Genomic DNA, 14,096 nt, shown 5'->3' on the forward strand with positions numbered 1-14,096 from the left:
CTAAGAAGTCTGCAGTGTGTGTGTGTGTGTGTGGCTGATTACCATCCTGGACCCCTTTAGGATGGAGATAGAGGAGCATTTACTTGTAAAGAGCGCCATCTGGTGGTTGGAAGTCGCCCTTGATGATCACCGGGTGGAGCCTTTACAGACAGCTGGGCGGACATATCTGTGGGCGGCACACCTCCGAGTGTGTGTGAGTGAGTGTGTGTGTGTGTGTGCGCGCGCGCGTCCTTCCCACCAAGTTATCTCTCAGCAGGCGGAAGAAATCGTTTTATGCGCCTGACGTGGAGCGTGAGAAGCAGCAGGAGCAGCGTCTTCTTAAAAGTAGGTTTTATACTTTATTATCAGACAATTGCTTGGAAATAAACTGGTCAGGCTGGGAGTGTTACTTAAAGCGGAAAAGGGAACACACCAGCGTGCTTAAGGAAGCAGCGCACATGGTCCGAGCAGTGGACCATCCGGCTGATGCAACATAACCTGCAGGCATCAGACTGCTCTTTTCCCTTCAAACCAGTTCAGTGCGGCGAAAAGTCCTAATGAGCCGCAGCTTAAAAGAGAATAAAAAGCATCTGTGTGGATGTTTGCAGTTTTAAAAAGCGGGCAGCTTTGTGTGCTGAAACATTTCCTTTTATAGCCCCACAGGATCACTGCAGCAGTGAGGATGACCTCGAATGAACCCAGACTGTACATGAATGAATGAGAACTTTCTCCTTTTTCACCAGTTTGATGAAGTTCTATCAGTTTCATTGAACACATTCCTTGACATAGTTGCCAATTGTACACTTAAATCTGACTTTAAAGTCTTGAAATTAAATTAAACCCAACAGCTAGCAGAAGATCATCAGGAATAAAGAGATAATTTCATATTAAGTGGCATATTTTTCTGGATTATTGCCATTTTGTCATCATTGTTTCCAGTGAAACAAGACACTTTTAGGCAGTTTAGGCAGTTTTCTGTCTCATCATAAACCTGTTCAGATGTCAGCCATGATTTGTTTGCAGTGTCTTGTTAACCTACCGTGACAGTATTGTTTTTTTGCTTTGTTTGTGTGCGTCATCATGATAAAATGTGAACCCGATGTCAAGAATGTAGCTGGAACTACGGTACTTTCATTTTCTCTGTTGTGACAATGTGATACAAACGTGACCAAAATGAAGAGTTTGAAGGTGGGTGTGGCTCAAACAGAAACCAAACTTGAATCATCAAGACACTCAAACAGGAAGAACTGTGAGTTGAGGAGTGAAACTCCTGTTTAGCAGGAAGAAACCTGAGGGAGACCCTCCTGTTTCAGGCTGGCCGGATAGACGGATAATTCCATTTGTCAACATTCAGATTATGAATTATAGTCCAGCTGTTATGAGCCAGAAAACTGTGCCACTAATGACAGTGGTTGTATTACAGTTGAGCGGGTGATGTGTGATGAAATGTGAAGTAGAGCCATTGGTCCACGTGTGCCACACCTCCTCACACACTTTGCATCTTTGTCTTCTGGATAAACAGAATAGTTCCCAGCTGCAATGATAGCTGGTATCATTGCAGCTGGTATTGTTTCCATTTTACAATTGTGTTTTGTGTGTGTGTGTGTGTATAATGTCATCCTGGAACCGCCTAATGCAGCAGGAAGTTCCACAAAGGTGGATTAAATTACTGTGTGTAAATCAGCCTGTCAGTCTGTGGACGGATTTAGTCAACATAATAATGTCACAGTCGTAAAGGGTAACCTCGGTGTGTATGGCACAACACACTGTTGTTGTGATCTGATGCTTTCTAACTCTGTCTTTGTGTGTCTACCTCTAAGCTGTAGCTCAGCATGGAAAAAGTGACCAGTATAATAAAAAAGTGAGTTTTTTTTTCCCAAAAAAAGTAGGAGTGCAGAAGGCTGCTGAAGTCTCGTGTTATCTTTGGCTGATCTTTGGGGATTTTTTTTTCTCTCTAACCCAAACATAGGAACACAGTCTTTAAAGGACACAAAACACAGTTTCTGTTCATCTCTAAGTTTCCAGAAACTGCAGAATTCCATGAAAAGGATTTTAAAAAGACTTTTAACCTAAGAATAATGCATACACCGCACAAGGATTAAGATTAAGATTAAGAAAACCTTTATTTGTCCCACAATGGTTGGGGGAATTGCATTGAAAGTTCTGTTAGCAGCTTTTCAATGTATTTTATTATTGCATCAGATAAATCTGATGTCATAGAGACTGAGGTGTTGTGTTTTTTTATGCATTATACACTTATTTTAGTAGAAAGTTAATAAATCCTTGTCCCTGACATGTTAGGCATGACAGTGTTTATAAACATATGCAAATGAATGCAGTGTGTAAATAAGCCGTCTGCCAAAACGAAAACTAATAGTTTTATTCAGTTGCTGAGTTATATTAATGCACATTAACAGGAACATACAGTACGGGAGCTGACAGAACATGCATCTGGTATCACTGGTGTTTGTGAATTTGCATAGAGTACAAAGTTGGAGGAGGCTACAAGATGTCAACATGGAATCAGACAGAAGCTTGCAAGGTCAGCTGAGCTTTAACAGGAAGGAGGTTACTGTTTCTGACAGCGTGCCTGGCTGTAAACCAACATCTCACACAATGCACATCATGGACTGTACTATTATTGGCTGGACTGATGCACATGGTTTAGGATATTTATGTTCGAGCGATTTCCTAATGTACGAGTAATGTAACACTCACAAAAAGGTGGATTTCAACATCTTACTTTTCTGGTGCACACTGTCTGTTTCAGCATAAAAACAACTTGAATGTGAGATACAGTTGCATTGTGCAATGTTCTTATAATTAAAATAATTATAATGAAACATTTTGTTCTTGTGAAAGATGCATTACTAGTATTCAGATGAGGCTTTCCAAACAAGTTTCCACACTCTTAAAAATATGTATATATAAAATCGCAATATATACCGTCTTTGTTACAGGGATATATCGTATTGTATCATGACATGTGTATCGTGATATGTATGGTATCGCTAGATTCTTGCCAATACACAGCCCTAGTACAAAGTCGTTGTGGCCTCTGGAGGCACCCAGAAAGGAAGGTTTGGTATGGTTTATGATGGCACTTTGTTTGCACCATCCTCAGTTACACCACAAGGGCAGGTGGGCTTTGTGTAGCGCTGCTAATACCCTTCCCAAGGCAAACGTGGAGTCAGAAATGTGACCCAGGCCAGAGCACATTTAGATGATTTGCTTATTCTGAGTCCTACAGTGTGGCAGTGTGCATGTATAAACAATGTCACAGCCACTATAAAAGTCATTTGAAGGAGCGAAGGTATTTTCCCTGCGGCCAAATAGCAAAATGCATGTGACTGAGTGCCTTTCCAAATTCACTGCTGCGTGTGTCATGAGCAGGTGTTGCGTTCAGTGATTGGCTGAGGAGAGGGCAGGGTCCTTCCCTGCCCACCTTCCTTTTTTTAGCTCAGCCGCTGCATGTTGCATGCAGTTTGAACCACTTATCGCCACTTTTTTTTTTTTGCCCTGGCAGTGACCTGACAAATGGACATTCTCTTTCATGTCAGGCCTGTGTTTACATTTTTTTATTTGCGTGAGAGGCTCTTGTGAATTTACAGTTTTGCCTTCCTGCTTTCTGCTTTTTTCCTTGTGGGGTTTGCCACTCACATTAGTCTAATTAGGTCCACATACCCAACCTAGACAAATAAAGAGGTCATTTCACAATCCAGACCTTAGTGGAGTTTTTTCTTCCCTGTCTAATAAGACGTGCCTGCTGGTCTTGTGTGGGGTAAAGACATGGGAGGTGGAGGGACGTCACAGCTGCTCCTGAGGCCATGTGATGTGTCACTGTTCTATTTGTGAGTCAGACACCTGAATGGTTTGTACACTTATAAGAGTCACGTGTCTACCCAGCGATCGTAAACGGCTCTCTTTGCTTTGCCCATCTGAAGCTGAGCACAGAGCTGAGTGGAAGTGTGAAGCAGACACAGCTGAGATCATCAGTGAAGGCAGATTAGTATTGTTTGTTTATTTATACTTTATTTAGCCAGGAAGCCCCAGCTCAGATTCTACCAGGGAGCACTGTTGCTGTGGAAGTGAGTACTTGTGTGTGCATTGTTGTGAGATCTATATCTGTCTCTGCTGTTGCCAGTGAACTTATTTCATTGTGATTGAATTTGACATTGAAAAAGCCTGAAAGTATTATCGGCTGTGCAAAAATTATATTTAAAGTATGTACATTTATTCATGTTCATTAAATTTAAAGCTGTGTTAAGACTTCTTCAGAATAAAATCTGATGGTGCAGTTTGACTACGGGTCTTAGCATCATGCAAATTTAGCACCGTTTAGTGATAATCTTACCGACATTATTATACCATGTTCATTTAAAAACAGCCCAGTCAGAGCCAATTTTTACATCATTTACATAATTTACATGCACCTAAAATGTTTTTTTCACTAATCTGTCTGTTAATATGGACTGTGTGTCCTGAATATGCTTCATATGCATCTGCTGCAACTCAGAGCTCAGACAATTAAAGTTATTCATTTCTGACTTACCATTGAGTTCCTGTTCTCTATAATATTTTCTGTTTCCTGTTTCCTGTGGTGTTTATTTACGTGTGCTCAGCTGCTTTAAACACATGCCCTTTTGTGTGTCTCAGACTTTTTCATGATTTGCCAAATGCACCACCTGCAGTGCAGCCTTGTCTTGTCAGATTTATTCCATACGTGAAATCAATATTAACGCTCATCAAGGTAAACACAATAGTTAACAGGTGAATTCTATAATTGGAACTTTCTCTGACATTGAAATAAACTTAGAAGCTGTAGCTTAATATTGAGCTCAGCTTTTATGTAACTGAATATTTTCCAAGCCCTACGTGTTGGCCAAGAGTGCTGGGACTGTCCTGTTTGGCTGTGATTACACAGTAAAGATGGTAGTTGTCTTCAGCGCTAAAGGTTTTTATGCTATCATCATATCTGAGAAAGCTGCAGAGATCTGCACTCATTTGGATGTTTCGTATGCATGATTCTCACCAGATGTGTTTCCACTGGAAGGACCAGCAGGCCTGCATGTTACTGATGGTGTGTTTCTGCTTCTTCCATGTTTTTTTATTGTGACACTGCTGCACTGTCACTAAACAGAATGTGCAGGTCGATCGGGGTTACAGTGTCATGACTGTAAAAACAAACAGTCAGAATGCAAAGTGATCCTAACCGTCCTGCTCTCTTATTTCATCAGCAGGTATCCTCCGTTGAACTTTTGCCTCAGCCTGCCAGCCGGGATGATTCTGGCGACATTAAAAGGCATCGGGAAGCAGCTCCTGCGGGTCAAGGTTGTGGACTGTAACACTGACGAGTCCCGCTTGTCCCGATGCCTCAACACATTCGACCTGGTGGCTCTGGGTGTCGGCAGCACGCTGGGAGCCGGCGTGTACGTCCTTGCCGGTGCTGTGGCCCGAGACAGCTCTGGACCCGCCATCGTCCTCTCCTTCCTCATTGCTGCGTTGGCTTCTGTCCTGGCCGGTCTGTGCTATGCTGAGTTTGGAGCCCGTGTCCCCAAAACGGGGTCGGCGTACCTCTACAGTTATGTGACGGTTGGAGAACTGTGGGCTTTTATCACAGGATGGAACCTCATTCTCTCTTATATCATTGGTGAGACACTTCAAAACAAAAAAAGCAAGGAAGGAAATAAGCTGCTATCTTCGATATTGTTTATACCAAAGCTTTTTTTTCACCACAGGAACTTCAAGTGTGGCCAGAGCATGGAGCGCAACCTTTGATGAGCTGATTGGAAAGCACATCGAGGAGTTTTGCCGGCGATACATGACCATGAAGGCCCCGGGAGTCCTGGCAGAATATCCAGATATATTTGCTGTCTTCATCATACTCACTCTGACAGGTCAGGTTTTATATCTCTCCTCTTTGTTTTACATCGTATTTATTTATCTCTAACATGTTTTTTAACTGCTTACAGGACTGCTTGCGTTTGGTGTGAAGGAGTCTGCCTTGGTGAATAAAATCTTCACCTGCATCAACGTACTGGTGCTGCTGTTCGTCGTCATCTCTGGCTTGGTAAAGGGCAGCCTAAAAAACTGGCAATTGAATCCTGAAGAAATCCTAAACGCCACCACAAACTCAAGCTTTAAGTGGGTGAAATGGAAAACTTATTTCCAATATGTTAATGTTCCTTATTGCTTATTTAACTAAGCAAACATCTCCTCATTCTGCTTGCAGCATATCCGTTTATAAACCAGATAAGGAGAGTCTTGGTGAAGGCGGCTTCATGCCGTTTGGTTGGACGGGGGTCCTCTCTGGAGCTGCCACCTGTTTTTATGCTTTTGTAGGGTTTGACTGCATCGCCACTACAGGTGAGAGAGAATGCATTAAGCCTGTGATCCCCTTTGAGCTGTCACAGATGTCCTCTGACTCCTTTTTTCCTCCCCAGGAGAAGAAGTGAAGAATCCCCAGAGGGCCATCCCCATCGGGATTGTGGCCTCTCTGCTCATCTGTTTCGTGGCATACTTCGGTGTGTCTGCAGCCCTCACTGTGATGATGCCTTACTACCTGCTGGACATGAACAGCCCGCTGCCTGTGGCCTTTAAGTATGTGGGCTGGGAGGGAGCCAATTATGCAGTGGCCATTGGCTCTTTGTGTGCGCTGTCGACCAGGTAAGAGAGTTCCTAACTGCCTCTCAGCATGAGGGCTTGTATTGCATGCCTTTATTTAGCAATGAATCATTCATGTTTGGCACACAGAATAGCAACTTTGATATGTTCTTTTTCACTTTTTTATGTCAGATTCTGGAGCAGACTCTTTTTTATTCTTGGCCCCTTTCAGACCTCTCATTCAATTAAGACTGTCCATGTCAGGCCCAGGTCAATGGAGACATGCTAAAGTTATTTGTTTGGTGTAACTTCTTCATTTAAGTGACTGCAGGTCCATCACGTGTGATACTAAAGTGATAATAAACGCACAGAAAAGTGACCAAGGAGTTTATTTAGACACAATTTAATAGAAGTTTAGATTGATGGAGAGTAGTGCATGTTTTAAAGGGGCCACTGAGAGTCAATTAGATTGACTTTTTATGAAATATGATGATGATGATATGATAAAAGGTAACCTGTGGACTTCGCTTGTAAAGAAACACTGTTCATACTAAGATGTAACAATACCAGGAATTAGTTGTAGCCAAATTCCTTTTATTTGTCAGTGGTTTATGTTCTTTATAACACGTATCTCTGTTATATTGTCTAACTGCGTGCATTCACCTGCACGGCATGCTTTTTCTCTCTCTCTCCCTTACTAGTTTACTGGGCTCCATGTTCCCAATGCCCAGAGTGATGTGGGCCATGGCAGAAGATGGCTTGCTCTTCAAATGTTTGGCTAAAATCAGCTCGCGAACCAAAACCCCTTTAACAGCTACAGTAACATCAGGTGTTGTGGCAGGTGAGATCACCAACTAAACTCACTAACTGTTTCCTGTTGAAAACCCCACAACAACTCACGGTGCACACGGTCTCAACACAACCACTCAGACTCACAGCAAAGTCTGTATTGCAGGTTTACAGAAAGTCCTGCAAAGTTTTGCTCATTTGTCTGACCTGAGCAGAGCCTCCTTTGGATCAGGATGTCAGGCTGAGAAAGTTTGAGGCCTTGTGTGAAACCAGAGTTCAAAAAAACTTATCTCCAAGTTATAAATCTCTGCCTCCTCCTCCTCCTCCTTCCTTCATCCTTGGCTCAGTCTCCTTGGCTCCATGTTTCCGCTCCCACGCATTATCTTTGCTATGGCTCGGGACGGTCTGCTCTTCTCGTTTCTGGCACGTGTCAGCGAGAGGAAGACGCCCATCATCTCCACCTTTGTGGCAGGGCTTTTGTCTGGTAGGTAGCTGAGACGAGGCCAAAGGCAACAGTGCCCCCCTGTGGAAGGAGGACAGTGGCAAAATGAATAAGCTCAAATGTACATTAGTAATAGCTTGAAGATTTATAAATAAGTAAAATGTGTGCTTTTTATGTTGATATTTGCAATTTTGAAAATTTGTAGTCATCTAACTGACCCTGTATTTCTCTTCTGTGTGTCCTGCAGCTGTGATGGCTTTCCTGTTTGACTTGAAGGACCTAGTAGATCTCATGTCTATTGGTACTTTGCTGGCCTATACTCTGGTGGCGGCCTGCGTGCTTGTCCTCAGGTAGTTCTCATGTCTCACCCTACAGACCTTACTGTATAAAGTCATGTCAGGACAGTCAGTCCAGATGTGTGTTTGAGACTTCGGATTATAGATTTGAGTACCGTATAAATACGGGTGCAATGAAGTGACCTGCAGCTTGTGTATGTTTATTTGACCTGTGGTTTTGTGACTGTTTTGTGTTTTGTGTGCAGGTACCAGCCTGAACAGCCCAGTGGGGCCTATGAGATGGCAAACACCCAGGATGAATCTGAAATGGCGGACAGCGAGGGGAATAGTGACATGTTACCGCAGCCAGAGGATCGCTTCACCATCAGGAATCTGCTGTTTCCGTCCAACAGTGAGCCCTCCGCTCTGTCCGGGTTTGCTGTCAACATTTGCACCAGTATACTCGGTGAGAAATCTCCCGAAAACTGAATGAAACTGAACTGAAAAATTCACCTGATTGTTACTGATCCAGCACCATCATCTGCTGTTTTTTGTTCCCCACCAGGTGTGTTGGTGTGCGTTTTCGGTGTCGTAGCTGTTCAAGGAGGGCTGGCTCCCTGGTCTCTGTCTATCCTCAGTATCACCATGGTGATCTGCCTGATGCTCACCTTCATCGTGTTCAGACAGCCACAGAGCAAAGCCAAGCTGGCCTTCAAGGTGAGCACATTCTTCCACACAGTTGTACAGTCACCTGAGCAACATGATGATGACAAAATGTAACTTTTGTAAAAAAAAAAAATGAAGAAATGACCAAACATCAACAAGCAAACGGTTAAAAGGTTTTGTCGTATTATTCCTCCTAACCTGCTGAACAATTATGCAACTTTTTTGGCAATGACTGTGCATTGAGTGTGCCTGCCTGCCTGCCTTTAAATATTTGCTTATGTTTGCACTTTTGCTTAGACAACTTTTAAATATGTGCTTTTTCAAAACACCAGGCTCTACTGTGTAATTTTAGTGTTTGAACTGTATGACTTTGGTGTTTTACCAGAACCTCTATAACCACCCTAAAGTGTAAAATCACTGCTTTCCTGACACTCTTTGCTCTCTGAAAGTAAAGGTATGTTTTTTGTGGCTAAAATAGACAGTGTCCAGAAGTGTGGATCTCATACAAGCCCAGAAAGTAAATGCTCAGTTTATTTGTCAGGGATTTTCCTCCTACACACACACAACTCTTCTGTGTTTTCTTAATACATAAAGTTATCATTTCCCTCCACAGGTCCCCTTGCTGCCGTTTATCCCCATCATCAGCATGTTTGTCAATGTGTACCTGATGATGCAGCTGGATAAAGGCACATGGATGCGCTTCGCCATCTGGATGGTCATAGGTACTTTTAATCTACTGATTCAAACATTTTCTATACTGCAGTCATGCTATTTTAAACAAAAAAAGACATCTTTCTTAATTATGCTGTGTTTGTAGGCTTCGTCATTTACTTCAGCTACGGCATTCGCAACAGTGCAGAGGCGGTGTTGACCACGTCCGACAGCTACGTGCCTGCCTGCTCGATAAAAGGAGAGCCCATGGCAACAGAGAAGGAACTCTTCCTGCACAATGTGCAGAACTCCATCCCAGATGATGATGAGGAGGATCTTTGAGGAAGCAGGAGTTTTTTTGTTTTTTTTTAATTCTCTTCAGACCTAGCTCTGTTCTGCACAAACCCCATTGGCAGATCTTAAATTCTCAGAAAAAGCTGCAAGTCCAGGAAAGTCCTTCCAATCAGTGTTACATTTTTTATCCTTAATTTAAGTTAAGGAAAGTTAATTAAATGTAAAGTATTTTTCAAAACAATAGACGCTCCTTACATTTGAAAACCAAGCCTTTAAGATGTATTTTTCTGTATGTTATGCACTGTGATGCATCTACACACACATGTGGTTCATTTTGGTTCAACAATGCACCAGGATGAAACGGGTCAGAATCGGTTACTGCTCAGCATTTTTAACTGTTTTCTGTTTACAGAGAAAACACTAAGAGCTCAGACTTACTGTATCTCTCGTGCCTTTTTGTGATATAACTCTGAGGTTCTTAAAGATGCATTTTGTTACTGTGGAAAGCACAACTCTTGAATGTTTTACACATTAGCTGCAGGGAAACACTCCTTGGTGCTATAAATAATCTCCTTCAGTGCTTTGATAGCAGTATATCTCTGTGTGAAAGGCTCTTCTGGCCGATTGACAACAGTTTTACCAGTTATAAGATAAGTATCAGTGTTGTCTCTGTCAGGAAATTGCACTTTTTTTATCAAACCAAAGAGAAAACAGCTGCTAATGTGAGCTGACAAATGAGACACGTCAAAGGATGTATTTGAAGTGCCTGTTTCCCAAATGAATGATACACCTTTAAGAGGTCTGCCACAAGCTAGCCTAGTGAAATATATTTATCCATAAAGTTCAGGCCTTTTAATTGTAATAATAATATGAGAAATGTTCATCTTAGTAGAACGTTTTCTCTTTTCAGTTTACAAGCATCTGAATGTGGTGAAAGAACCGTGATACAGCTGGTTTTGGCTTTCCATGCTTTTATTTTGAAAGGCAGAACTCAGTTTACCTTATTCAGCATCATGATTTAAAAAGCTGTGTGATTGTGCCGATCCACAGGGAGGCCATAATCTGCCATAATCTGAAAATGTAACCACACGGTGACTGAGCCCCCCCCCCTCTATTTTTTTAAAATTACTACTGAGATTATTACAATATTTATTTTGTATTAAATTAACTTAAAGCCAAATTCCTTTAAATTGAATTGGATTATGTGTCAGAACATTTTATTTATTGCTGTAGATGTTTCCAGCACTAAAACGTCCTTGTAAATAAAGTGGTGTGATGTAACTGTTACACTCTGATATCTACACAGCAGTTAAACAGGATTCTGCTGCACAAATGTACTTTTATGTTGGTTCATTTGTCCTGTAAATATATGCCTTAAATACTAAATCACACAGCAATAGAGTGCTTGGTCCTTCATTGTAAAATGCATTACTTATGTTCATAAAGAGGATTTTCTGTCTTTGTAAATAGTGATCTTTGTGCTCTTCACTGTATGTATGCGTCCTTATCGCTGTCTGCTTCATGTAAATGTTTGCATGCTGCACCAAAATTTAAAAATGTAGATTTTATAGTGCTGCTATTTTATAACAGGTTCTGAAAGCAGACTTTTGGTTGTGGTTTTATAGTCCTTTCTGTAAATAAATAATGCTGACTGTAGAAACACAGACTTTTTTTTCATTGTCTTATATTGATGATGCAATCTGCCATTTTTAATGCAGATCCGGGAAGACATTTGGAGGAATTTGCAACTGTGGATAAGATTTAGATCCATCCGAGAAAGCCAGATCGGTGAGGTGATCTGCATCAAAGTGATGTCTTCTGTTTTCTGGGACAGAGAGGAGCTGCTGGTGAGCTCCCTTGGTCTCACAGAAGAGGGGTCAGCTCTTTCAGTAGGACAACAAAAGTGGATTTAAAGCCGTCCAAGACTCACCTGGTCCACGTGCTTTGAGACCTCTTTTTAAAGATACACACAGATTGCACCTGTGCTAAGAGGAGGGCACTATATTAACGCAACACTATGGAGGATTTGGAGAAATTGCTCGCGGGGTCCCCCTACAGGCCAAAGAACGCTATTGTCTGCTAAAACTGTCGTAAAATGTTTTCACAGGTACGTTTGTTTCCTAGCAGCCACGGACACCGGCAAACTGGAGCTGTTAGCTCACAGAACTATCGTCCGTTACCTAGCATGTTAGCTTCCAGCTAGCATCAACTTTACTTAGTGGTCTAACAGAAACAGCGCCAGGTCTCCATATCTCTCGGGCAAAGATGGAGGTGTCACGCTATTGTGAGTGATTTGGAGGCCGAAAAACTCCAAAGTGTTGCTTTAAAAAGATAAAAATCTCAAAGTAACAGCTTCTATATTACAGATTATTAGATTATTAGAGTTAATTGGACACCTGCATTTTTATATTTTGTGTATTTTGTGACTTCAGGTTGTTGTCCACACAATCTGACTCTTAACAAACTAACAGACCTGTGTGTGTGTGTGTGTGTGTGTGGCTCTAATTAATAAGTGTCTGGGTTTCACCTGCAGGGGGCGACGTGAGCCCACGTTGACGCGCTGAGTCTCCTCTCCTCCCTGTTTTCCAGCGATGCTGCAGACTGTGTATCCTCCTCATCACCGCTGAACCTGGACGTCTCCCTCCACCTCATCCTTCTCCTTCTCCTCCTTCTCCAGCGGATTACCTGAATCCAACCGGTAAGGACCTCCGTTTTAACGCAGAGGCATTTCTCAGTCTCTCCTAATCTGAATCTCTGATCAGCGGCGGTGTTAATTGGATTTATTGACACTGCTGCATCTGCCGGGGAGGCTGCGGATGCTGCCTGTTGTTTCTGCTGTTTGTAATGACGCTGTTATCCTTTTGTAATCTGCTAATTGTTTTCTAATGTAGCTGTTGCATACAGGCTGATAAAAGGTAACCTCCCCATAGGTAGGATCACCTCAGAGACTGGACTGTGTTCTCTCTCTCTCTCTCTCTCTCTGAAGCCTCCTTCCTCTTTTTGTGCTGTATTTTTGTAGACGTATCATGTGTTTGCATGTGCACGCTGCTGTATATTTAGAGGTGCAGGGAGCATGAGCTGAGTGAATGAGCATTAGTAATAGTGAAGTGACAGCTTGCTGCTGGTTTGAGTCAACACAGTTTTTGCAAAAGGCCTGAGTTTGATCACATTATGTAAGACCGGTGAGCGGCCTCAGGGATCCGTCAGTGACAAATGTGGAAGGACATATTTTTTTACCTGAGAATTCACATTGTAAATACAAACCTTTGCTCCAGTTGTGCGTGGTTACACAAAGAAGTCAGGACCACTGAAGCATTAAAATTGGAGCCTCCATTTTCATTCATCTTCAATATTTCATGAAGCTTCTGGATAAAGCATCAAGTGAAGCTTTATGAAAAAAATGAAGCCCCCAATGGTGTGTGGAGCTTCAGATGAAAAGGTTAAAAAAAACACAGAGGCAGCTTCAAAGTAGTTTGAGCACATTCTTACACAGGACACACAGATTTCATCAGAGGCCCCAGCAAAGGTCTCGCCTCCATGTCAGGAGGCAGGTGGCAGTTGGTGTACGGTGGGGGGATGGGAGGAGGGATCATGCTCAGGGAGGCATGTTGTTGGGACATAACATAAATTTCCTTGGCTGTGGGCCGTTATGGTGTCACCACAGGAGCGCCTCGGCAAAACACAGGGAACGTAAATTAAACAGGAAACAAAGGGATGGAAGTGACAGGGGCAGCGTCAGTACAGTATGTGTGTGACGTGTGGGTGGAAATAGCATATGGGGAGAGGAAGTGAAGAAGAAGATCCCTGCAGGCTCTCTGGGTACTAGCACTGCACTTTTGTTCAGTCTGTAAGACGAGCAGCTTCCTGAAATCTCAAAAGGGTTTGTGATGAGAAGTAAGTTTTATCCATCACAAGCTGAATCAGGAGTAAGAAGATATCTATCCATCTATCCAGTATGAACTCTAGATGTGACTGCTTTCTTTCATACGCACACTTCTGTCCCAGATTAACTTATTTCAGTGACTCCTTGATGTCATTTTCTTGATTAAATCTTCAAAACTTAATAATAAAAACCTAATACCCAGTGAATCATATTCATCATGTCGACACACTGGGGTGATAGATGGTGATGTCCGTGCAGCTGAAGTCATTTGGAGTCAGAAATCAATTGAAGGGATGGAGAAGCAATCATGGCTGCAGCAGAAACAATCTGTAGCTTGTCGTGCTTGTGCGACATGTACGATTCTTTACTGGATGGTTGGACTGAACTGTGTGAGACCTGATCAGAAGTGGTGTGATTCATTGATCTGTGTGCTGCAGAGCAGGTGCTGAGACAGCAGCTAGTGTAGAGTGTGATGCTGTGCTGCAAACAGACACCTCAGTTCCCAGCCTTTTTC

At 42.5% G+C, this 14,096-nt stretch overlaps 1 protein-coding gene across 3 annotated transcripts; it reads left to right on the forward strand.

The window, feature by feature from the left end:
• The first annotated feature begins 227 nt into the window (after positions 1–227).
• On the forward strand, positions 228–11,259 carry LOC114445102 (high affinity cationic amino acid transporter 1-like). 3 transcript variants are annotated; one of them, XM_028420057.1, is made up of 12 exons: positions 228–324; positions 5,217–5,629; positions 5,718–5,876; positions 5,952–6,123; positions 6,212–6,345; positions 6,423–6,645; positions 7,284–7,423; positions 8,061–8,163; positions 8,355–8,554; positions 8,654–8,805; positions 9,368–9,476; positions 9,572–11,259. In XM_028420057.1, the coding sequence occupies exons 2-12, from the start codon at positions 5,260–5,262 to the stop codon at positions 9,745–9,747; spliced, it is 1,938 nt and encodes a 645-aa protein (XP_028275858.1). In that variant the 5' UTR covers positions 228–324; positions 5,217–5,259; the 3' UTR covers positions 9,748–11,259. The 3 variants fall into 3 exon arrangements, with proteins under 3 accessions (XP_028275858.1, XP_028275860.1, XP_028275859.1); XM_028420059.1 differs by having other exon boundaries at positions 241–324; positions 5,220–5,629; XM_028420058.1 differs by lacking the exon at positions 228–324 and adding an exon at positions 3,935–4,067.
• Positions 11,260–14,096: the final 2,837 nt, after the last annotated feature.

Source organism: Parambassis ranga, chromosome 13 (assembly GCF_900634625.1).
Source record: "Parambassis ranga chromosome 13, fParRan2.1, whole genome shotgun sequence".
In the NCBI taxonomy this organism is placed as follows: domain Eukaryota; kingdom Metazoa; phylum Chordata; class Actinopteri; family Ambassidae; genus Parambassis; species Parambassis ranga.